Source organism: Helianthus annuus, chromosome 16 (assembly GCF_002127325.2).
Source record: "Helianthus annuus cultivar XRQ/B chromosome 16, HanXRQr2.0-SUNRISE, whole genome shotgun sequence".
Lineage (NCBI taxonomy): Eukaryota > Viridiplantae > Streptophyta > Magnoliopsida > Asterales > Asteraceae > Helianthus > Helianthus annuus.
In genome coordinates, this window is record NC_035448.2 from 111164607 (window position 1) to 111187815 (window position 23209).

Consider the following 23209-nt stretch of genomic DNA (forward strand, 5'->3'; position numbering starts at 1 on the left):
TTCTACATGTATAGATGGGTACCCGATTTACCTGTTTAGGGTTGGGTTGGTTCTGGTTCCTACCTAAGAACCGGGCACACAAGTTGAATACATTTTCGTAAGATTTTAGTTTTGCGTTTTATGGTTTGTTAATGTGTTTCCGAGTTGGGTAATCAGTCAATATATCCCACAACTATTTATGCTCATGGGGGGGGGGGGGGGGTTCTAGAACAGATTCTAACGGTAAAATAATTGAAAAAAAAAACAACTCTATAACCATTACCAACATGTAGAATCATTTTCAGTAACCCTAACCAAATATTATTGGGTCGGGTTCGGAACCAGTTCAGTAGGAACCGACTTTTGAAAACATATAAAGAACCGGGTAGGAACTATCGGGTATCATATGTTCTGAACCGGGTATACATTCCACTGCCGGGTTAGGTCCGGAACGGGTTTTTTTGTGCATCTCTACCCGTTATCGAAACCGGTTTTTTTGGTGGGCCTTCTACTTGGACCTTACTAAACCCTGATATTATTAGGCCCAAAACATTGGGCCGGTTGTAATTTCCCCTTAATTGAGCGCTACATATACTCAATTCCATCAAATTGAAAGCCATTAGCAAGCTACGAGCACAAGAGTGTAGCCGATCTTTCTCGATTTTTCTCTTCCTCATCCCAAATTCTCCATTGCACTTGCATCACTCCACAGATTAACCATCGTACGCAGTTGCAGGTGTTTTTTTGCCTTTCATACGTTTGTTTTTTGCTCTGTGACTTTTGTCATTCCTTGTAACATTTGAGACCGTTAATTAGGGTTTGTTTGCGATTTGTTTTTTATTTTTAATTTTATTACGTGCATTTAGATAGATAAATGTAGCCGGATGAGTTGAATCGTGTCAGGGTAGATTGTTTTTGTTGTTTTGACGCTTTTAGTTTGAAATTAAGATCTAGACGAAGAAAATCATAAGCTTGGGATGAAGAAATTGTTGTGTTAAGGCTTTACTGATTGAAGATTTTCAGTTGATTTAAATATTTAGGGTTATATTCAGTTATTCATTGTTCAGATGTTATGATATTTTAATTTAATTTAATAAATGTTGTATATTTAAGATTTGTCTTTTTGAAGTTATATTCTAGGGTTTTTTGGTTACTTTTTTGTGTTTAAGTTATTGGTTACTGTGGAGATTAAAACAGAAGAAATATGATTTTTATAACCAGTTTTTTTTTTGGTTGAACCAGTAGAATTATGTTATCAGTGATCGGTCCAAATTAGGGCAATAAAAGGTAAAATGGTTTTCAATAAGTAAGATAACTGGATTATGTACCGTTTACTTCGGTTTAAACTATATAAAACTTGCTTTGGGTGTGTTTATTTTGTTACTTCGGTTAACGATTTTAACTTTACTATCCTACTAGTTTCAGATTTAGATGGAAACCGGAGGCAATTCTTTAGCATCTGGGCCAGATGGATCAAAGAGAAAAGTGTATTACTTTTACGACCCAGAAGTCGGAAACTACTATTACGGGCAAGGTCACCCAATGAAGCCACACAGAATTCGCATGACACACGCACTATTAGCTCACTACGGCTTACTACAAAACATGCATGTCGTAAAGCCTGTTCCCGCTAGGGACAAAGATCTATGCCGCTTCCATGCTGATGATTATGTTTCCTTTTTAAGGGGTATCACTCCGGAAACACAGCAAGATCAATTGAGACAGTTAAAACGGTTCAACGTTGGTGAAGATTGCCCTGTATTCGACGGTCTGTACTCCTTTTGTCAGACGTATGCTGGTGGTTCTGTTGGTGGGGCTGTTAAGCTGAACCATGAGTATTGCGATATCGCGATAAATTGGGCTGGTGGGCTGCATCATGCTAAGAAATGCGAGGCATCTGGTTTCTGTTACGTAAACGATATTGTGTTGTCGATTCTTGAACTTCTGAAAGTGCACCAGGTTGGTCAACTGTTGTTTTTAGTTTATATTTAGGGGTGTGAGTTTGTGACACGACCTGAAAACACTACACAAACCCAACACGAAATTCGCAGGTTTGGGTCAGTTTCTGGTTGAACCCGCCAACCCGTTTAGCTAAAAGGGCCGGGTTCGGGTCAACCTGGTCGGGTTGGCGGGTTGACCCATTTTACTCATTTATATTATGTTATATATGTTTTTACAATTTGATATTTTTTTATGTCATAAATTAGATTGGGTGTGTATTTTAGGCCATAATTATAAGTTATAACTTAAAAAGATAAATTGACACAAGATTTTATAATAATTTAAATGTATTTGTATTATTTAAATTTGTATTTTTTTGTAGTAAATTTTAATTAATACATTAATTTGCGGAAACAAATAAAAAAATAAAAAAATTGGGTTAAGTGGGTCGTGTTCGGGTCAACCCGTGAATATTCGGGTCGTGTTCATATGTATGACCCAGTTTTTGTGTTCGGGTCGGTTTAACCTGCCAACCTGCGAACACGATCCATTTAGCACCGCTAGATATAATATGATCTGTTGCTGACTTGGAAGTATGTTTATTTGGTGCAGCGTGTGCTATACGTGGATATCGACATTCATCACGGTGATGGTGTGGAGGAAGCGTTTTACACAACTGACAGGGTCATGACGGTTTCTTTCCACAAATTCGGAGATTACTTTCCGGGTACAGGGGATATAAGAGATATCGGATACTCAAAAGGAAAATATTATTCACTAAATGTCCCTCTTGATGATGGCATTGATGATGAAAGTTACCAGTCGTTATTTAAGCCGATAATCGGCAAAGTTATGGAAGTTTTTAGGCCCGGTGCGGTTGTGTTACAATGCGGTGCAGATTCTTTATCGGGAGATAGATTAGGCTGCTTTAATCTATCGATTAAAGGTCATGCTGAATGTGTGAAGTATATGAGATCTTTTAATGTGCCGTTACTGTTGCTTGGCGGTGGAGGCTATACTATTCGAAATGTTGCTCGCTGCTGGTGCTATGAGGTGATTATTAATTTAACTTGATTTAAATAAATAATTTTAATTACGAGTGCTACTCGAAACTAATAGTATAATGGATACTTTGTTCATTTGTGCAGACTGGAGTTGCGCTTGGGGTTGAGTTAGAAGATAAAATGCCTCAACATGAGTATTATGAGTATTTTGGTCCTGATTATACTCTTCATGTTGCTCCGAGTAATATGGAAAATAAGAACTCGCGCCAGTTGCTGGATGAAATAAGATCAAAGCTACTTGATAATCTTTCTAAACTTCAACATGCTCCAAGTGTGCAATTCCAAGAACGCCCACCTGATACAGAATTCCCTGAGGTTTGTTACCGCAATTTTGTCTTTTATGTTGTGTGTGTGTATATATAAAATCTGCACTTAAACATAGATATCATCTCATGGCAAAATTTACATTTTTATAGATATAAAAACACAGCTCATATTAGTTATTATGATTTATGGTATTAGAAATGATTTACTGTTTGTTTCTTATAATAATTTAATGTCCGAAGTCTGAGAGCAGAATTATGGGACTGTTTCAATAAAACAATTATCTGAATATGTGGGATTATGTATTTTGCTGGTGACTTGAATTTATATGTAACAAAATATATAATAAAACATTTAATTCAAAGACTAGTTTTTTAGCTTCTAAGTTCAACTTAATCAAACAAAACTCACTGTGGCCTGTGCATTAGTAATCCTATAGAATAGTTATATGTATGGTTTACATTAACTTTCAAATTCAGAAAAGAAAAAAGTAACGATTAAATGAAAATGACGGACTCACATTTGTCTGATTTACTGGGGATCTTGGTTTTAAAAAAGCGCGCCTAGGCGTAGGTTGCAGCGCCTTATGTGACACGAGGCGAATGTTTTTTTATAAATCGCGCGCTTTAGCCTTTTTTTGTTAGGCGAAAGCTTTGAAGCGCAGGCTATAAGGGCTTGAGGCGCATTTTAGGGCCTGATTTACAAAAAAAAATGTTATGAGATTAAGAAAAGAGAAGAAATTGGTGCTTACCTGCGATGAAAGAAGAGAAATAGAGAAGAATTGAAGCTTGCCAGCTGATTTTAGGTGCAAATTAGGGTTGACGGCTGGTTAATTACATTAGATAGAGAGACGAGAGGAGCAGATAGTTGTGGCGGCTGATTATTATTAGGTTAAATAGACGTACTCTCTTTTTCTTTGTCACCTTTTTTTTAACCAACTTACAATTTTCATCCTCAAAGTTATAGATTTATCAACTTTAACCCTAGACTATTACATGTTAGTGCATCAAGATGTTGTACATATACGTTATCTATATATTTAATTATAGATATAGCTTATTGATAGATAAATTTTAAGTAACGTTTTTTGGTAAACCTATAAGAATTAATACATTAATTATTCAGATAAATCGCACTTTGCATACGAAAAGCGGTTACTCGGTGCGCTTCTCGCTTTAAAACCAAGCTGGTGACGGGGCTATTAATATACCAATCTATAAGAATCCAGAAACCCTAAGTTTATTTAGTAGCTAATTAAATCTTTATTCACAAGTATGAAACTAAACAACCTTTTCGAACTTAGTTATTGTTTCTGGAGAGTATTGAAGGTCAAAGACAATTGAATCAAGTGCAAATATTAAATTACTATTTTGGTTCTTTAGTATCTGCGTTATTTTTTGTTTACATTGCGTGTTCATCGTCCAACCGGTTTTAGATTTAGATATTTCTTTTAACTTATTTTTTATTTTTTCATGTACACAATTTTTATCACTTGTGGTCCTTGAACAATGATAATGGGAGGAAACAGGCACACCATGCTGTTCTTGATGCCTGCTAAATTATTATTAATTTTTCTCTCATGAGAAGCTAACAGAAGCGATTTTATCATTATTCAGGCAGATGAAGATCAAGAAGATGATGATCGAAGATCCGATGATTCTGATGATGAAAATGAGGGGTAGCTCCTCTGCAAATTCAAAAAATAAATTAGAAATTGTTTTTTTTTTCCTCTCCTGTTTTCTGAATTTTTATATTATACCTTCAATTACTTTTTTGTTTTTCTTTTGCAGCAAGTCTTTTGTTGGACGTGTGAAAAGGGAACTTCATGATATCGAGCCTAAGGACATGGTATGTTTCACTTTTGTGATCTTTGAGTTCATTTTATAAACTATTTATCAGATTCAACGTGAATAAGCCATGCAATTGCATTCCTTTTCTCAATAAATGAATTTACTTTCATATTATATGATATATATAAGCCTCCTTATTTATGATCAAGGTTAAAAAAGTATAATATGAGATTTAGCTAGCATGAATTAATATTTGATGCGACACTTGTATCATTTGATTATAATATCGTTCGTTTTAAATGATAAAAAAGGGTTTTTTGGTTTGTGTTTTGGAACTTGTTATTGCGACTTAAAATCACAAGAATCACATTTTATTGTTTGGATGAACAATTTTTCTATTATTTAGTTAATTTGGGCTCAAATAATCTAGACAAGCTATAACCATTCTTTTAAACCTAATTTGAGAGACCTTTAACTCTCATTTCACAAATCATCTCTTGTTTTTTACACAATGTTTTTTTTATTTTTGGTCATATATTATCTGCTACTCCCATGGTTTTAAAAAACGTTTGAGGCGTGCGCCTCTAGGCACGCCTTGAGGCGAAAAGGCCAAAAAACGAGTCTGAGGCGCGCCTCATGGTATTTTTAATGTATATGCGCCTCAGAGGGGCTGAGGCGCTAAGAAAGCTGCGCCTCAAGGAATTTTGATAGTTGTTTTTGATGTTTTTGACTTTTTGTGTCAATTTCAAGCATTTCATGTCTTTTTTAAGTATGTTTTTTATGATTTTGATGAATCTGATGATGAAATTAGTTAGTATTATTATTTTTATAATATATATATATATATATATATATAATTTTTATATTTATTTATTAATATCGCCTCGGCCTTACGCCTCGAAACTCGTTTCCGTTCTTTTAAACCTTGGCTACTCCTTTGAATAAATCAAAACTTAGTAATGATTCAAACGTATTATTATGTGATTATTACAACTTCAAGCTGCAAATCCACATCCAAAATAAACATTTTGAACTCCGTTTTGTTTCTGCGAGCAAAATAAATCCAATTGCCCAACATCTAGTTAGCCACTTTCAAAACGCACATTCAAACACCCCTTGAATAACCAACCGTGTATCATTTAATGCTAATGTCTCCCCGTTGTGTGTGTCCAGGATGATATAAAGGAAGGTGATCATGCTGGGGCTAGAGAGATGGATGCATCATTTGCTGAAATATCCTTAAAGGTGAAAACCTTATTTCACAAAATAGTAATAGCAATTAATAAATATTTATATGATCTTTTCAAGTGCTTAAAATATTTGCGCGTGTATTGTCAGGGTTCAAATTCAGGTGCAGTGCCAGCAGCAGATGTGAAAGTAGAACAGGGGAACTCTAACAAGCCAGATCAGCCTGCTGATATGAATCTATAATCTATCGTATCATATCATACTCATCGTGTTTATGATATCTTATAGACATTTTTACTTCAGTTTCCTTAAAACTTGTGTATGTATGAGCTTTGTGAGTTACAGCTTTTGGATGGATACAAGTGACTAAACTAGAATGGTTAATGTATGGGAATGAAATGTGTTTATCACCATTTTATTATCATATTTGCTGTGTGTTTGATCGTTTTGTCGGAATGGGATGTTGTAGAAGGATGTTTGGTTTGTAGAAGTATGTTTCTAATTGGAATGAAATTTTTAGCGAACAATGATGCGATGGTAAGCTGATCAAGCCCCTTTCGGCTTTCGCTTTAGACCTTGAGCACTTTTAAGCTAAACTAGCTGTGTACAAGATTAGTGTTGTTCAGATCAACTCATTTATACCAACAACTCACCATTCCTTGCATGTTGAGATACGCCCCTTTGTAATAGCAAATCCAGGTTTTTTATTTACATTTCTTAACTTAGCTCATAAGGTAAACATGCTAATATTATTTGAAGTTTAAGAGAAAATGAGCACAATAATCACAAAATGAATACCTTACTTTTTGAATGACTATTGATAGGTAATAGAAATGTCCATTTTTTCAACATAATTAATCAATAAATGCGTTTATTGTAGGGACGATGAGCGCTTCAGACGATTGTTTAGCATGTCTTATCTTTTCAGACGATTGTTTAAGACCACATGGTATGATCAGAGGATCTAATACCTTTTCTTGTACAAACACTCGAACATCCCATGGTGTTAGCAAGTTTGGTAACAAAAAAATCATATGAGATTCGGTGTGACCCCCTTTTTTTATACATTGCCTAACCCTTGGGGGTCTAAAGGGGTGTTATATTACTTATCTCCACATCACATTTTATGTGATGTAAACTATTTAAAACTAAAATACATCTAATGTATCAGATAATCACCAAGATTTATTATAAGAGTGTTCTTTATTCAACTTAAAATTAAAACCTGACTTGAAAAAACTAAATCTGATAGAACCAAATTTGATTTTCTAGTATTCCATTCAGGCTAGCATCCAAACTGATTGTTGAATTCCTTTTACGAAATGGATTTTTAATTCCAGCTCAGTTTCGAAATTTCAATTCGACTATCACGATTCAAATAACTCGAAAAACCCAAAACCGGTATGATAAACACCCATATTTTCTTGTATATACTCTTATTTTGTGAGTTGGTGATAAAAAAAGGTTTCTACTCTACCCGAAGATACTCATTACTAGACGAAATGGCAATAAACAACAGAGAAACAATCATACAAACACCAAAAATCATGTGGTTAAATTGATTAAGTTGATTGATCTAACTCCACCAAACTAATGATCTACATACCATATAACTCTAGGCTCTAGCTACATAAATTTTTAACCACCGGTCATGCCCATCATCTATCAAGTCTAACTTTCGGTATGAGTATAATCAAAAACCCAATTAATTCATCAGGGTACTAGAGGCACAAGCCTTAGTACCCAAATGACACAAACTGATGAGAGATAACCACCTTATTTTTCTCCAAATCCAACCTAAAGTACCCAAATCAAATAGGGCCACAACCCAAAGTTCATTACACTACCCAAGAGCATTGAACATCAAAATGACCAATGCTCAATAAACTACCCTATTCAGTAGGTACTCTCAACTTGAAGGATGTCCCGGTACTCTCAAAGAATTCTCATATAAGGAAGTAACATATACGCTAAGCCGGTACACTCAACCTGAAGGATGCCCCGGTACTCTCATAGAATTCTCATATAAGGAAACATATATTTCTATAAGCTTTAACACCCATTAAATTAATTAAATATTTATACAAGTAATAATAATAAAAATATCTTGATATTAAATCGGTAGAAACAACCCTTTTTAAGTCTTACGTAGTTATATTCGTTACAAGTGGAGTGTGGGGCGGGTGAGCTTCTCATTTTCCATCAACCAAAAAACAGAGGAGAAGAACACTCCACGTCAACAAACAAACAAACAAACTACAACACACGCGAATATCACCAATCAACCACACAGCCAATCGGAACTCAAATTGTGATCCCGCTAACGCCACCCATCCACCCATATATTTTCAAACGCTTCAAAGAATCTTCTTCATCTTCTTATATTCCAGATTCCATCACATAATTTCCAAATTATTATTATTATTTTCCAATTTCTCACTTCTTCCGATCTAGGGTTTACATTTCTAGTCAATTCGGTCATGCCGGTGATGCGTGTCATCGGTTCCGGTGCCGGAGGTGTGACTGTAACTGCCGATAGAGTCGTCGGAACCGACCGATGGAGGATAGAGTCCATGCGGCGCACGTTAGCTCCTTCACAAACCCTAATTCGCTTCCGTAAGTTTGATTTCAGTTTATCCTCACTTGTAACCTCCCCGTTGAGACTCACTGTTTATAACAGTTTGGATAAGAATACTCAAACCAAACCAAAACCGAAACCGAAACAGAAACCGAAACTGAAACCGAAAACCACATTTAGTATCAGTACTGGTAATAGAGGTAGCAGGAAGAGCACTGGAGGAAACAGTGCTCGGCAAACAGATGAATATACGGACTGTAAGCCGATTGATGTACGGAGTTTATCGCAAAATGGCGATCCGTTAGGGCGAAGAGATTTGGGGAAATGTGTGGTGAAGTGGATAAGTCAAGGGATGAAAGCAATGGCTACTGATTTTGGGGCTGCTGAGCTGCAAGGTGAGTTTGCAGAGGTCAGGCAGAGGATGGGTCCAGGGCTGACTTTTGTGATACAGGCTCAGCCTTATTTGAGTGCGGTGCCGATGCCGTGTGGGCTTGAGTCGGTGTGCTTGAAGGCTTGCACTCATTATCCAACTTTGTTTGATCATTTTCAGAGGGAGCTTAGGGATGTGTTGCAGGGGCTTCAGGGGAAGGGTTTGGTTGAGGATTGGCAGAAGACGGAGTCGTGGAAGTTGTTTAAGGAACTTGCAAAATCAGGTGATTTAGTCTTTTCATGTTGTTGGTAAACTTTAAAGAATGATATGAAAGTTTTTTGCTGGTGTTTGGATGTGTGGTTTAAGAGATATCACGTAATCACTTGAATATTTAGAGTTGGATAAATTGGCTATATTTTATGACTAATGACCCATAAAGGGGTGTTTGGCGGTGTGTTTTGAAAGTAGCTATTCTGTATTTAAGTTACTTTCTTGTGTTTGGGTACTGCAATACTGTCCTGAATCTTGATTATCTCATTATTTAGGGGTCGAAATCGAATAGCCTGTTTAGGAGTAGCTTCAAGAGTAAGTTTACATATTTATCCTTGTATAATCACAACATACCACACACTCAAACATGATTATCTGATCATCACAACTTTATACTGTAAAGCACATCCAAACACTATATCCTGTTATCTTATTCTAGTTATTCCACAAAGCAAAATTAGTTTCAGAACGCTCTGCCAAACACTCCCTAAATAACGGATATTTATAAACTGAAGTATCCAAACTCTAGTGACTGTATGTTCTAATGATTGATTTTTATCATGCACATCCAACCACTCTTAGTTTTTCTTTTAGTAATATTTTGTGATTATTTGACACCCTATGTACTGAAATTACAACATGATTAATCTTCAGCTCAGCATAGGGCCATTGCAAGAAAACTCACAACCCCCAAAACTGTTCATGGCGTTTTGGGCATGGAGCTAGAGAAAGTGAAAGCGATTCAGTCCAGAATCGATGATTTTTCAGAACGAATGGCCAACCTACTTCGTGTCGAAAGGGATTCCGAATTGGAATTCACCCAACAGGAATTAGATGCCGCTCCTACTGCCGCCAGTTCCGATCCAAACAAACCAATTGAATACCTTGTTAGTCACGGTCAAGCAGAACAAGAGTTATGCGACACAATCTGCAACTTGTTTGCAGTCAGTACTTATACAGGATTAGGTGGCATGCATCTGGTGTTGTTTAAGGTTGAGGGAAATCATAGGTTGCCACCGACAACATTGTCTCCCGGTGACATGGTTTGCGTGAGAACATGTGACAGCAGGGGTGCAGCTGGTGCCATTTCGGGTATGCAAGGTTTTGTTAATAACTTAGGGGAAGATGGATGTAGTATCACTGTGGCTCTTGAATCCCGACATGGTGATCCCACCTTTTCAAAGTTGTTCGGTAAAAGCGTTCGTATAGATCGGATCCAAGGATTGGCTGACGCAGTTACATATGAGGTAATTTTTAAAAAGTTATAGTGTGTGTTTATTAGATGTATATTGACACTTTGGATCAACAAGTTCTTTCTTTTTTTGGTTTTTGAGCACATGAAGATTCTATGTACAAAATTTTAGGGTAATTTTTTTTCTTTTTAATTTCTATCTCGTTTATTTTTAATGGAATTTCATATCGCAAGAGTTTTAAATGGGCTGAGTTTTTAATGGATTTTCATACATATAAATCTGTGTATATGTATATTACAAGTTTTGTCCTTTATGTTAACACCCTTTTTCAGGCGGTGTCCTTTAGCGTGAAAGTTGACAAGTTTTGTACCTAACGTTTCAAAATCTTGCACGTTATATCCTTTAGCCCTAAGCCAGTTAGATCTTTTAGTTAAGTATGGTCATGTGGCTTGCACATGAGAGTCGTTTAGTCTTTTGCCCTGTATATATAAAATCTTAAAAGATATATCTTTCCTTCTCCCTAAACAAACACACACCTTCTATCTCTCTGTTCTCTCTCTCTCTCTCTCTCTCTCTCTCTGTAAACAAGATTTCCGGCCATCACCACTGCTGGTCGATCACCGCCACCCCCAGCCCCCACCTGCCATCTCCGTTAACTACCACCACCGACTCGCTTTTACCCTTCAATAGTTCAATCAGCCGCAACCGTTTCAGATCTTAATGTGAAGAAAAGAAGGTTTTTTTTCACCCGCAAGAACAAATCTTAAATCATGAGTAGCTGCATTTCAAATAAAGATGGGTCCTAAACGTGCAACCCAATCACAAATCTTTGGGCCAAACTTATTAATTTTCATTCCCGAAGACCAGGCATGTAATATCATCAAACCAGATGTTCCATTTGTATCATTAGCTCATTATTCAAATTCTATAAAAGCATATGACTAATGTAGCTACGAAATTCTTGATTTTCTAAGCATATTTAGAAGTAGTAGAATTTATTCTCCCAGATTATAGCAGCTATTAATCATCATCCAAACAACAATAAAATAAAACCTCAATCAAAATCTTAAAATCTAAAAAAGTTATTCATGATTTCAATTCATCGAATAATTCTAATAACACATAACAATGAAAAGAGTCGGTCTAACCGATGAACACAAATCATATAACTTGTCTCTATATTCATAATCCTACTCTCTGTCGGCTACCTTAAAGATGATTATTATTAACAGTGGCTAGGGTTTGAAGGTGAAGGGAAAGGGCAGGGGGTGGTGGTGCTGATTGGGGCTGGTGGTAGCGGCTTGTGTAGGTGGTCAGTTGAGGGTGGTGGCAAGTGGTGTTCGGAAGGTGCAGGGAAAAGGCGGGGGTGGGTGACTGGGTGTGGCGTTTTGGGGGTAGGGTGGGGATGGCGTTTGAGGCTGGTGTATGGTGGTTGCGGTGGTGGTTGAGACGGTGGTGGATGGTGGTCTTATGGTGGTAGAAAGAGTGATAAAGGGAGAGAGTTACAGAGAGAGAAGAGTGGTACAATAATATTTTGTTTTATTTTTATTAATTAATATGAAAGAAATTAACATGACCTATTAAATATTTTTTTTTTATTTTTACAAAATAGTCCTCGTAGTATATAAGTTATTTACACAATAACCCCTCAAACGGTGAAAAAGGCACATGACCATACTTAACCAAAAGTTCTAACTGGGTTAGGGCTAAAGGACATAACGTGCAGAATTTTGAAATATTAAGTACAAAACTTGTCAACTTTCGTGCCAAAGGACATTGCCTGAAAAAAGGTGTTAACATAAAAGACAAAACTTGTAATTTACTCTATTTACTCTATATTATATTTATATTTTTTATTTGAAAGAAAAAAATAAAGTTAAAAATAAAAATAAATGGGTAAATTGCCAAAATCGTGCCTGAGTTAACGATACATTTTAACCGAGTTAGTGATTGGGATAGAAATGGCAACAAAAATGAAACATCAGGGGTCAAGTAACAAAAAAATCTTATTTTGGATGTAACAGGCAAAAGGGTCCAAACCTAAGGGACGATTTTGGCATTTTACTCTTAAAATAATACATTTAAATGTGATACTTGAGTTACTTGGATTTTATTGTGAAATATATGCATATCATTTACCTGATTCTGAATTCAGCTTAATATATGTTTTTCAGCGTAATTGTGAAGCCCTGATGATGCTTCAGAAAAAAGGTCTGCACAAGCACAACCCGTCAATTGCCGTTGTAGCAACGCTTTTTGGGGACAAAGATGATATTAAATGGCTGGAAAATAACTCGTTCACCGACTGGGGTGAATCACAACTTTCGGAAACCAAATCGATACAAAACTTTGATTCATCTCAAAAACAGGCAATTTCATTAGGTTTGAACAAAAAACGACCCGTTTTGGTCGTACAAGGTCCACCTGGAACCGGAAAAACTGGTATTTTGAAGGAAATAATAACCCGAGCTGTTGAACAAGGTGAACGCGTGCTAGTGACCGCCCCCACAAACGCTGCTGTGGATAACATGGTTGAAAAACTGTCAAATGTCGGGATTAACATCGTAAGATTCGGGAATCCCGCACGTATTTCTCCGGTTGTTGTTTCGAAATCGTTAGTTGAGATCGTAAACATTAAACTCGCGAGTTTTAGGTCAGAACTCGAGAGAAAAAGGTCAGATCTCAGGAAGGATCTGAGACAATGTTTGAAAGATGATTCACTGGCGGCTGGAATTAGACAACTTTTGAAACAAACGGGAAAGCAATTAAAGAAAAAAGAAAAAGAAACGGTTAAGGAAGTGTTAGGTAGTGCTCAAGTCGTGCTTACGACTAACACGGGTGCAGCAGATCCGATTATCAGGCGTTTAAACGCTTTTGATCTTGTGGTTATTGATGAAGCGGGTCAAGCAATCGAACCGGCTTGCTGGATTCCGATATTGCTGGGAAGAAGGTGTATTCTTGCTGGTGATCAGTGCCAGCTGGCACCCGTGATTCTTTCTAGGAAAGCTTTAGAAGGTGGTCTCGGGATATCTTTATTGGAAAAAGCCATAAGTTTACACGATGGAATTCTCGCTACTAAATTAACAACACAATATCGAATGAATGATGCAATTTCTAGCTGGGCTTCGAAGGAGATGTATGGTGGATTACTGAAATCTTCAGAGAAGGTTTCCTCTCATCTTCTTGTTGATTCCCCCTTTGTACAGGTATTGATGTGCCAAATATGTTTTAAAACGAATAAACGATTATATTTTAATAACAATCTGATAGTTTCAATAAAATGATTTAGTCAAGGTTATTATTGAATATTGTTTGTGCCTTACCGCAGCCCACATGGATAACACAATGCCCATTGCTATTACTTGATACAAGGAAACCATACGGTAGTTTATCACCTGGTTGTGAGGAGCAATTAGATCTAGCTGGCACAGGCTCGTTTTACAACGAAGGGGAAGCGGATATTGTTGTTCAACATGTTCTCTCATTGATATATTCAGGTACATATTTTTGGTTTTATTTTGAATTTTGAATATTTTTTTTGTCTAATTAACTATCTTGAAGCTTTTTCTTTGCAATAAAAATAGAATTTTTAGTTCTGTGAAGATGTTTGGCCAGTTTTGCGACTTTCGTCCAAAGGTTTGTTTCTCCGCATCTAGATCCAAAAGGTTTGAAATCTTGCCATTTTCATCGGGCTTCTTAACTTCATTTATTTTTCTTCGTTAATTCAGGGGTATTTCCGTCCTTTTTGTTAACTTTAAAGGCAATTCGGTCCTTTTTACTTTATGTACAACAGTACAAGCATTTAGCATATTGTACAAGTATTCAAAATACCCTTACTAAATAAAAAACAAAAATAATATACGTAAAAAGACGAAAATACCCCTGACTTAACGGAGAAAAATGGATGGAGTTAACGAGCTGGACGAAAATGGCAAGATTTCAAACCTTTTGGATCCCGATGCGGAAAAACAAACCTTTGAACGAAAGTTGAAAAACTGGCCAAACCTCAGGGACGAAATTGGCATTTTACTCTTTTGTGAATAATGGACAAATGTGTGCGAAGCAGGTGCAGGGTAGTTTTCAGGTGGAGCAGAGTAGTCAAGAATAATAAACTTATATGAAGTTTTATTTTCAATACGGTTTTTGACATTATTATAGTTCTCGGTTTCTTTTCATGAAACTCTGGTAAATATGTGCGGATTTTGAATGTGAAAAGTATACCGGTGGACGTTTATAAGTTAACTTATTTAATGTGGGATGAATATTATATGCAGGCGTGAGCCCAGCAGCAATTGCAGTGCAATCTCCGTATGTTGCTCAAGTGCAGTTACTAAGGGATAGTCTAGATGAAATTCCATTGGCTAGGGGAGTTGAAATCGCAACTATTGATAGCTTTCAAGGCAGGGAAGCTGATGCAGTCATCATATCTATGGTAAAAAAATTAATTGAACCAAAGTTATTTACTTTGTTCTTTAAGATAAAGGTGGTAAGATAAGCACTTTAGGCTGGTATTCTTTAAACGGGTCAAAACAGGTCAGGCTGGGTTAAACACTTTCGTTTTCAAATTTCATAAGTGTTTTGTGTTGAATATTGTTAAAAATGTTCTATTCTTTTAAAAGTTAAGTTGTACTTTTGTAAAATGATTTATGGTATGTCTCCAAAAAAAATTAATTAAGTCAGGTTGTATCATAAGTATGAGTCAAATGGGTAATTTATATTCGAGTCTAAACTCTAAACGGGTCAGATCGAGTTGACAAATTCATATTGTCCTAAATTTTGAATGTTTACATAAATTATTAGCATTCAAGATTTATAATTTTATATTGAAACTTTTCTTCAAATTTATGTGAAAGGTGTATTTCTATGCACATAATTACACATATTCAAAAGATCTTTTAACCCCCTAAAAGTTGCCTCCCATTAGTTAGCAGTGTATTGATGGGGTCCTGGGAATTTTTTTTTTAGTAACGGGTTTTCACTGTTGAAAAGGCTGTTTTTCTGCATTCTTTCTAATAGAAACATTACATAGTTATTCACAATAACCATCTTTTTTCTTTCTAAGGTTCGATCAAACACTTTGGGAGCTGTCGGGTTTCTTGGTGATAGTAGACGAATGAATGTTGCTATAACCAGGGCCCGCAAACACGTGGCAGTTGTATGTGACAGCTCAACAATATGCCACAACACATTTCTAGCAAGGCTGCTGCGCCACATCAGATACTTTGGTCGAGTGAAACATGCGGAACCTGGTGGTTTTGGCGGGTCGGGCTTAGGCATGAACCCTATGTTGCCTTCGATAAGTTAAAAAGTGTCTCCAATACTCCGGTGTACATTCTTTCAGGAGATTGGTTTGTGTTGTATACCATTATTTATATTTCATAGCTGTAAATAAGAAACATAGATTTTGTCAATTTTACGGTATAGACAATCATTGAATTATAAGTACATTATTAAATTGTTATATTTGAATCCTAAGCTTTGCTTGCCTCGGCTATGAGTCTTCACCCTGAAAAACTTATAAGTTATAACCTTTTCTTTTTCTTCGAGTTGTCAATCGCTCCCATAGATGCTCAGTGAGTGCATTTTTAAGTTTATAACTAGCCTTCTTTATCTTTAATAAGTTTGCACACCGACCTCTCGTAGCTCAAGAGTGGCTTGGCTTCCTAGTCATATGAAGGATGTCCGTGGTATATATTTTTTTTTTTTGAATGAACCCGGTTCATATATATGTATATATTTATTTACTACAAAGATTGGTCAAAACACTTTTGACAAAAATGTATGCATACATATATGTTAGAAATATATATATGTACATTTTTAGGCAACGGTAGCATAAGTAGCAATATATAAAATATGAATAGTGGATGGAGAGTTTTGAGAGTTTTGCAAGTTCTTCCAACCTTTCAAATGCAAGACCAAACCCTCATATAAATTGTGGATGGAGGTATATGCATGTTTGCCGAGTGCATGACATGCATAGTGCATGTGATGCAATTGGCCAAGATTCTTGGTACGCGACAAGTGGCGATGCAAGAGTGCATGCGCGATAAGTGGCGTAGCACGGATGCATGCATGACAAGTGGCGAGATGAGTGTTCTTGTCTCACCCGGTCCATGTACACGTCTCTCAGTTTAATATCCACGTATCGTTCGTAATTACCAGTTAAATTAGTTAAGTGGATTTTAGTTCGTTGCTCATGGTGTAACTCTTACGGGTCAAGACCCGGTCGGCAACGTTGACTTATCGAACCAGACGTAAATATCCAACATCATATCCATTAACCATCGATGCAAAACTTTGTTCCTTAGATAAGTGTAAGAATCTAGAGGGATGAAAGAGTTATTTTGTTTTTCATACTGATTTTAAGATTTCTTTCAATCTACCACAAGAATCGATCAATAAATAAAAAAAGACGTAAAAAGTTGTAATGATATCATTTTGACAAACATGTGCAAGTATGGTGATGATGAGCTTTTGGTCTAGTAACATCAAGTGTTTATCCCTATCAAACTGGTGTAGATTCAAGTAGAGGTGTACAAATCGTTTTTTTTTTCAATAACTGGGCTGGTTTTTAACTGAACTGTTTTTTTTCATCAAAATCAAAAACCGTTTTTTTTTTTGTAACCGGTTTCGATTACTAACCCGTTTTTTTTTTTACTCAAAACAATAACCGGTCCAACTGGTTAGGGTCGGTTTTTAGCGGGTTTATGCAAAAAAAAAAAAAAAAAAAAAACGGATTTTTACCGGTTTAAACCGTTTTTTATAACCGGTTTCGGTTTTAAAACCAGTTTCGAAGATTAAGATCCCTAACCGGTCTACAACCGCCGGTTCGGTTCGGTTCTAAAACCGGTTATAAAAAATCCGGTTAAAAAAACAGTTTTGGTTTTTTTTTTCCGATTTCGGTTCTAAAACCGGTTTTTTTTGTACACCTCTAGGTTCAAGTCCCATATTGAAGAGGTATGGTCCCAATTCCATGCACACATGGCAGGGACCACACCCCTTTTTTATCCAAGCATCCAGAAGCTTCTAGAAGCTTCTGGAAGCTTTCGCAGGTGACACCAAAGATGCTCCTCCAGACAAAAAGGACAACACGTGTCACCAATGATCAGACGCCATATGGACCTGCAGCACGATCTTAGGACAGGCCGACAGCTGCTCATACAATTCCCTTACCTTGACAAATAGCGGCGCGCCACGTTATCCACTACGCTGAGTGCAGCAGGGGAGACCAAGAGGATATTCCCCTTGGTCGGACAGCTGGCGCCCGGTAGCAGCTGGCAAGGCCTCTCCTCCCTCCTTCATCCTTCGGCTATAAATGGGACCCTTCCTCATTCAGGTAGAACATTCTGCTCTCCTTACATTTCACCTTTAACACACACTATTATTCCTCAAAGCAGTGCTTATTCTCACGCCGGATGGTGGTCACAAAGAGAACCCCCCTATTCTCCTCCTTGTGGTGAGTCACCGGTGTTCTGTTTTACAGGATTCCAGTAATCAACGAGTGGAGAAAGAGATTGAACCCTACTCACGAGACGACCCAACGAGTGAACAATGAGATACCTAATCTCTTTGGAAGCACTTCCAGAGTTATCAATCAAACCACAAACGGAGCCAACTTCCAAACACCTCCTGGGGTAGTCAACCAGTCAACTCTAGGAGCTCAAACGCCAAACCATGGGGTTGGTCCTTCAGCACCATCGGCTCAGGCACAGTTGAACTTCTCAGCACTCTTAGGGCTACCCGAAGGAGAAACTCTGGCCTCCTGGTATGCGAAGCAAACGACGTCTCTGAACCTTGTCTATGCGCAACTAAGCGCACAACAAGCATTGCTTCAAGCACAAGCTAATCAATCCGCTTTCGTTACTCAGCCCCAAAGACCACCAAGTACTCAGATTCCTCAGCAAGCACACGCGCATGGGCACGCGCGGAATCAGCAACACGAGAAAACACCCACCATCAGGAGACAAAGCGTGCAGGACACGCGCGACACCTATGGTGATACTGAAAGTAACTATGTGCAACACACTTACCAACAAAAGAGATTGGTACACAGTCGCTTAGGTCCGCGTAACATAAACAATGAATGGGACAGTTACAATGAAGATGACGACACAACTTATAAGCAAGAAAGCACGATCTTCAGCCGATTACCACCAAATCATGAAGCGTATAAGCCCCCTGCGCGCGGGGTACAATCCAAATGCTAATACGTTAAGTTATCGTCTAGAGGGCATAGCTGAGAAGTCAAAATTTATCAGAGAAATTGGAACGACCTATATTGACAAGACGAAATTGCCACACAACGTGGGTAAGTACAATGGCCTAACAGATCCTGATGACTACCTCCAAGTTTTCACCGGCGCAGGGGTGGTAGGTGGTTGGTCATTACCCACTTGGTGCCATCTGTTTGTGCAAACCTTTGTCGGCGCGACGCGTGCATGGTTCGACAGTTTACCAGAAGGAAAGATCAAATCCTGGATGGATTTCCAGCACAAGTTTCTCGCGCATTTCTCCCAGCAGCGCAGGCACACCAGAGACCTAGCAGATTGCTTGAACATCTGGAGGAAAGATCACGAAAGCATCGAAGATTTTATCACCAGATACAACAAGGAGTGCCTAGAAATCGGAGACGTGGGGGAAAAGATGACGCACGCGCACTTCATGAGAGCGGTCAAATGTGACGATCTGATCAAAAGAGTTAAAGGAAGAGATGGGGGTCCCAAAGATTGGGATACTTTCATCGAGGCAGCAAAGACCATTGCAAGAACTGACAAACAGCTGACCGGCGATGATAGCCGTCAGTATAACTATAGCCAGCATGCCAGTGACAGACGAAACAAGAAGGGCAAGGGTAAACCCTGGAAGACATCTGGCTACAGAGAAAGAAGTCCACCAGCTGAAGACGCGCATGCAACCATTAATCAAATCAGCCACCGCAAAGAAGTCAAAAAAGAAAACAGAGAGAAACAGTGGACACCTCTAACAAAAACCCCTTCCGAAGTTCTGTCAACTGAAAATCACCAATTCAAACCTCCTTTGCAGATGCGAAACAAAAGGGGGCAAGACCCAAATCTCTTCTATGAATTCCATAAAGATACAGGTCATTTGACTGACGACTGTATCAGTTTGAGGCAAAAGATAGAACGAGCTCTGAAAGGTGGCAAGCTCACCCATCTGGTTAAAGGAGGAAAAAAAAGACAACCGCCAAATTCAGAGAAGGGAAGAGGGTCCAGATAACAAGAAACATCGAAAGCTAGAAACACACATGATTCCGGGGGGGCTAGAGAAGACCCTAGAAAAATTATAACAAGCGCGCCCAAGACGACTCATGACGCGAAAGGCAAGCCATTTTCCCAATAGTACGAGGAGGTCCAAGAGAGCGGAGACCCATAGGCATTCCTGGTGTATTCGGCCATTACCAGACTGACTACATTTTTATAGACCCGGGGAGCACCGCGGACATCATATACGAGCAGTGTTTCAATCATCAATTAGACCAAGAAGATAAGGCGCGCTTGGAGCCAGTAGATTATCCACTCACTGGTTTCTGCAACGAAGCCGCCTTTCCTCTTGGCCAAATATCTTTCCCGGTGCTACTTTCAGATGGGAGGAATTCAAGAACGGAAGAAGTCATGTTCATGGTTTTACCAGCAAACTCAAGGCGCGATATCCTTTTGGGAAGAGAGTCCCAAGGAGATTTCAGCATGATTTGTTCAGGGCCACACTCAGCTGTTGGTTTCCCAACAGAAACAGGGATAGCCATAATCTATGCAAGCAAAGAAGTTCTCGCGACCGACGAGGTCAGACCTGCAAAAACAAGCAAACCCATACCACGCGCAGAGCTTGAAAAGTGGATCCTAAACAACAAGTACCCAGAGCAAACAGTCACTTTGGGCCCGGCAATGTCAGAACTCACGCGCGCATCACTCAAGAAGTTGTTATTCGAGAATATGGACGTGTTTGCCTGGACACCGGCCGACATGGTTGGCGTTCCACGGCATATAGCAGAACACAGATTGAATGTCGCTGAAAATGCCAAGCCAGTGGTACACACCAAACGCCATCTTGGAGACATAAAACACGAGGCTATGCAAGAACAAATCGTAGAATTGCTAAACGCTGGCATCATCAGAGAAGTACGTTACCAAACCTGGGTGGCCAGCCCCGTAATGGTCCCAAAAGGAAACGGTGGCTGGAGAATGTGTGTGGATTACAAAGATTTGAACAAAGCTTGCCCGCGCGATTGTTCTGCATTACCTGAGATCGACGAAAAGATCGATTCACTGGCGTCTTTCAGATGGAAATGCTTTCTCGATTGCTACAAAGGATACCATCAGGTGCAGATGGCAATCCAGGACGAAGACAAGACTACATTCCGCACACCAACGGGGCTGTATTGTTACACGAAAATGCCCTTTGGATTAAAGAACGCAGGAGCAACATATCAGGGGTTAATGAACGAAACATTCAGTGATGCCATTGGAAAGTACATCGAAGTTTACATGGACGATTTGGTCATCAAGAGTAAGGAAGAGAATCAGATGCTGGTAAACATTCAAAAAACATTTGACACGCTGCGCGGGGTAAATATCAAGTTAAATCCAGCGAAGTGTTCCTTCGGAATGGAAGAAGGGAAATTCCTAGGTTTCATCGTTACCAAAGATGGGTTCAGGGTCAACCCCGATAAAGTGCAAGAAATAGAGCGGATGCCTTCCCCATCAACGATAAAAGAAATGCAAAAATTGGCAGGACGTTTAGCAGCGTTAAACGGTTTCCTTGCCAATCATGCAGCTAAGTCGTTCCCATTTATCAAAACCCTCCGCAATTGTCTAAAGAAAAACCAGTTCCTATGGACTCCAGAAGCAGAACATGCATTTCCGAGAAATGAAAGACTGCCTGATACGCCTACCAATGCTAACAGCCCCAATGAAAGACGAGTCGTTGGTCATGTACCTGTCAGCATCAGAAAAAACAGTGGGAGCAGTTCTCCTGGTCGATCGACAAGGCGTGAAAACACCACTATATTACGTATCTCGCACTTTGAATGACCTAGAAACAAGATACGCCATAATGGAAAAGCTGGTCCTAGCACTGATTCACGCGTCCAGACGATTGCACAGATACTTTGCCAATCAGGTTATCCATGTTCTGGCGAACTACAACATCGGCAATATCCTAGCAAGATCGGAGATATCGGGGAGGTTAGCAAAGTGGGCTATCGAATTGGGGGGCCATAACGTAGTTTTTAGACCAAGGCCAGCAATCAAAGGGCAGGTGGTAGCTGATTTCCTCACAGAAGTACCTGATGACAAAGACAGAGAATGCAAAGCGATGGAAAAGGCAGAAAAGCAACACTCAAAAGAGCCATGGCTGTTGTATATAGACGGCGCATCTAATGAAGATGGAGCAGGTGAAAGACTAAGGCTGGTAAGTCCGGAAAAGCACGAATTCACATATGCCATTCGCTTGGACTTCAAAAGCACAAACAACGAGGCCGAGTATGAAGTTTTTCTTGCTGGATTAAGGTTGGCAATCAAGATGGGGGTCAAACACATAGAAGCGCACGTCAACTCAATGCTCATGGCAGGGCAGATCAATGGCCAATATGACGCCAAGGGAGATGTCATGGCATTGTACCTCGAACAAGCAAGAACCCTACTTCAAAGTTTAATTCTTACAAGATACATCACATCAATAGAAGTGAAAACAAGCCAGCAGATGCATTAAGCAAACTTGCATCGACAAGTTTTCAACATCTAGCCAAAGACGTGCGCATCGAGGTACTAAGCAACCCATCAGTCCCATTAAGGCAAGTCAACGTCATACAACCGGGATCAACATCCTGGATGACTCCAATCATCATGTACCTCCAATCTGGAATCCTGCCTGAGAACAAGGCCGAAGCAAGAAAGATACAGTACAAATCAGAACACTACCAAATGTCTGACGGCATCCTATATAGGAAGTCATACCTTGGACCACTGCTACATTGCGTAGATCAAGAAGATACCAATTACTTAATCCGCGAGGTACACGAAGGTATCTGTGGCATTCATGCAGATCCAAGAATGGTAGTGGCAAAAGTGATGAACGCAGGCTATTACTGGCCGGGGATGCACTTAGATGCAGTCAAAGTTTTGAGGAAGTGTAGCAGTTGTCAAAGGCATGCTCCAAAAACAATGCGCCCAAAGAACGAGCTGGTTCCCGTCACAATGGCATGGCCTTTCCAGCAGTGGGGAATAGACATGGTTGGTCCTTTCCTAAAAGCCCAGGAGCGGTAAAATTTATAATAGTCGTTGTGGACTATTTTACCAAGTGGGTGGAAGCGAAAGCATTAACATCAACCACATCTACAGTGGTCCGAAGGTTCATTTGGGAGCAAATAATCTATCGTTTCGGCCTACCCCTGAGAATCATAACCGACAATGGAACAAACTTCGCTGCTGAAGACCTCCAGAACTGGTTCAAAGAGCTGAACATCGAACATACCTTTTCCTCGGTGGCACACCCACAAGGAAATGGCCAAGTGGAGGCAGTAAACAAGAGCATCGTTGATGGCATAAAAGCAA

General features: G+C 38.8%; 2 protein-coding genes across 3 annotated transcripts; both read left to right on the top strand.

The window, feature by feature from the left end:
• The first annotated feature begins 420 nt into the window (after positions 1 to 420).
• Positions 421 to 6661, top strand: LOC110917736 (histone deacetylase 19). Of its 2 annotated transcripts, none has more exons than XM_022162194.2 (8): positions 421 to 715; positions 1399 to 1938; positions 2533 to 2973; positions 3069 to 3299; positions 4865 to 4926; positions 5039 to 5096; positions 6212 to 6283; positions 6377 to 6661. In XM_022162194.2, the coding sequence occupies exons 2-8, from the start codon at positions 1411 to 1413 to the stop codon at positions 6467 to 6469; spliced, it is 1485 nt and encodes a 494-aa protein (XP_022017886.1). In that variant the 5' UTR covers positions 421 to 715; positions 1399 to 1410; the 3' UTR covers positions 6470 to 6661. The 2 variants fall into 2 exon arrangements, with proteins under 2 accessions (XP_022017886.1, XP_022017885.1); XM_022162193.2 differs by having other exon boundaries at positions 565 to 715; positions 1405 to 1938.
• A 1732-nt stretch (positions 6662 to 8393) lies between these two features.
• LOC110915284 (DNA-binding protein SMUBP-2) lies at positions 8394 to 16124 on the top strand. The gene is made up of 6 exons (XM_022159960.2): positions 8394 to 9457; positions 10099 to 10691; positions 12812 to 13843; positions 13966 to 14134; positions 14912 to 15069; positions 15700 to 16124. The coding sequence occupies exons 1-6, from the start codon at positions 8707 to 8709 to the stop codon at positions 15940 to 15942; spliced, it is 2946 nt and encodes a 981-aa protein (XP_022015652.1). The 5' UTR covers positions 8394 to 8706; the 3' UTR covers positions 15943 to 16124.
• Positions 16125 to 23209: the final 7085 nt, after the last annotated feature.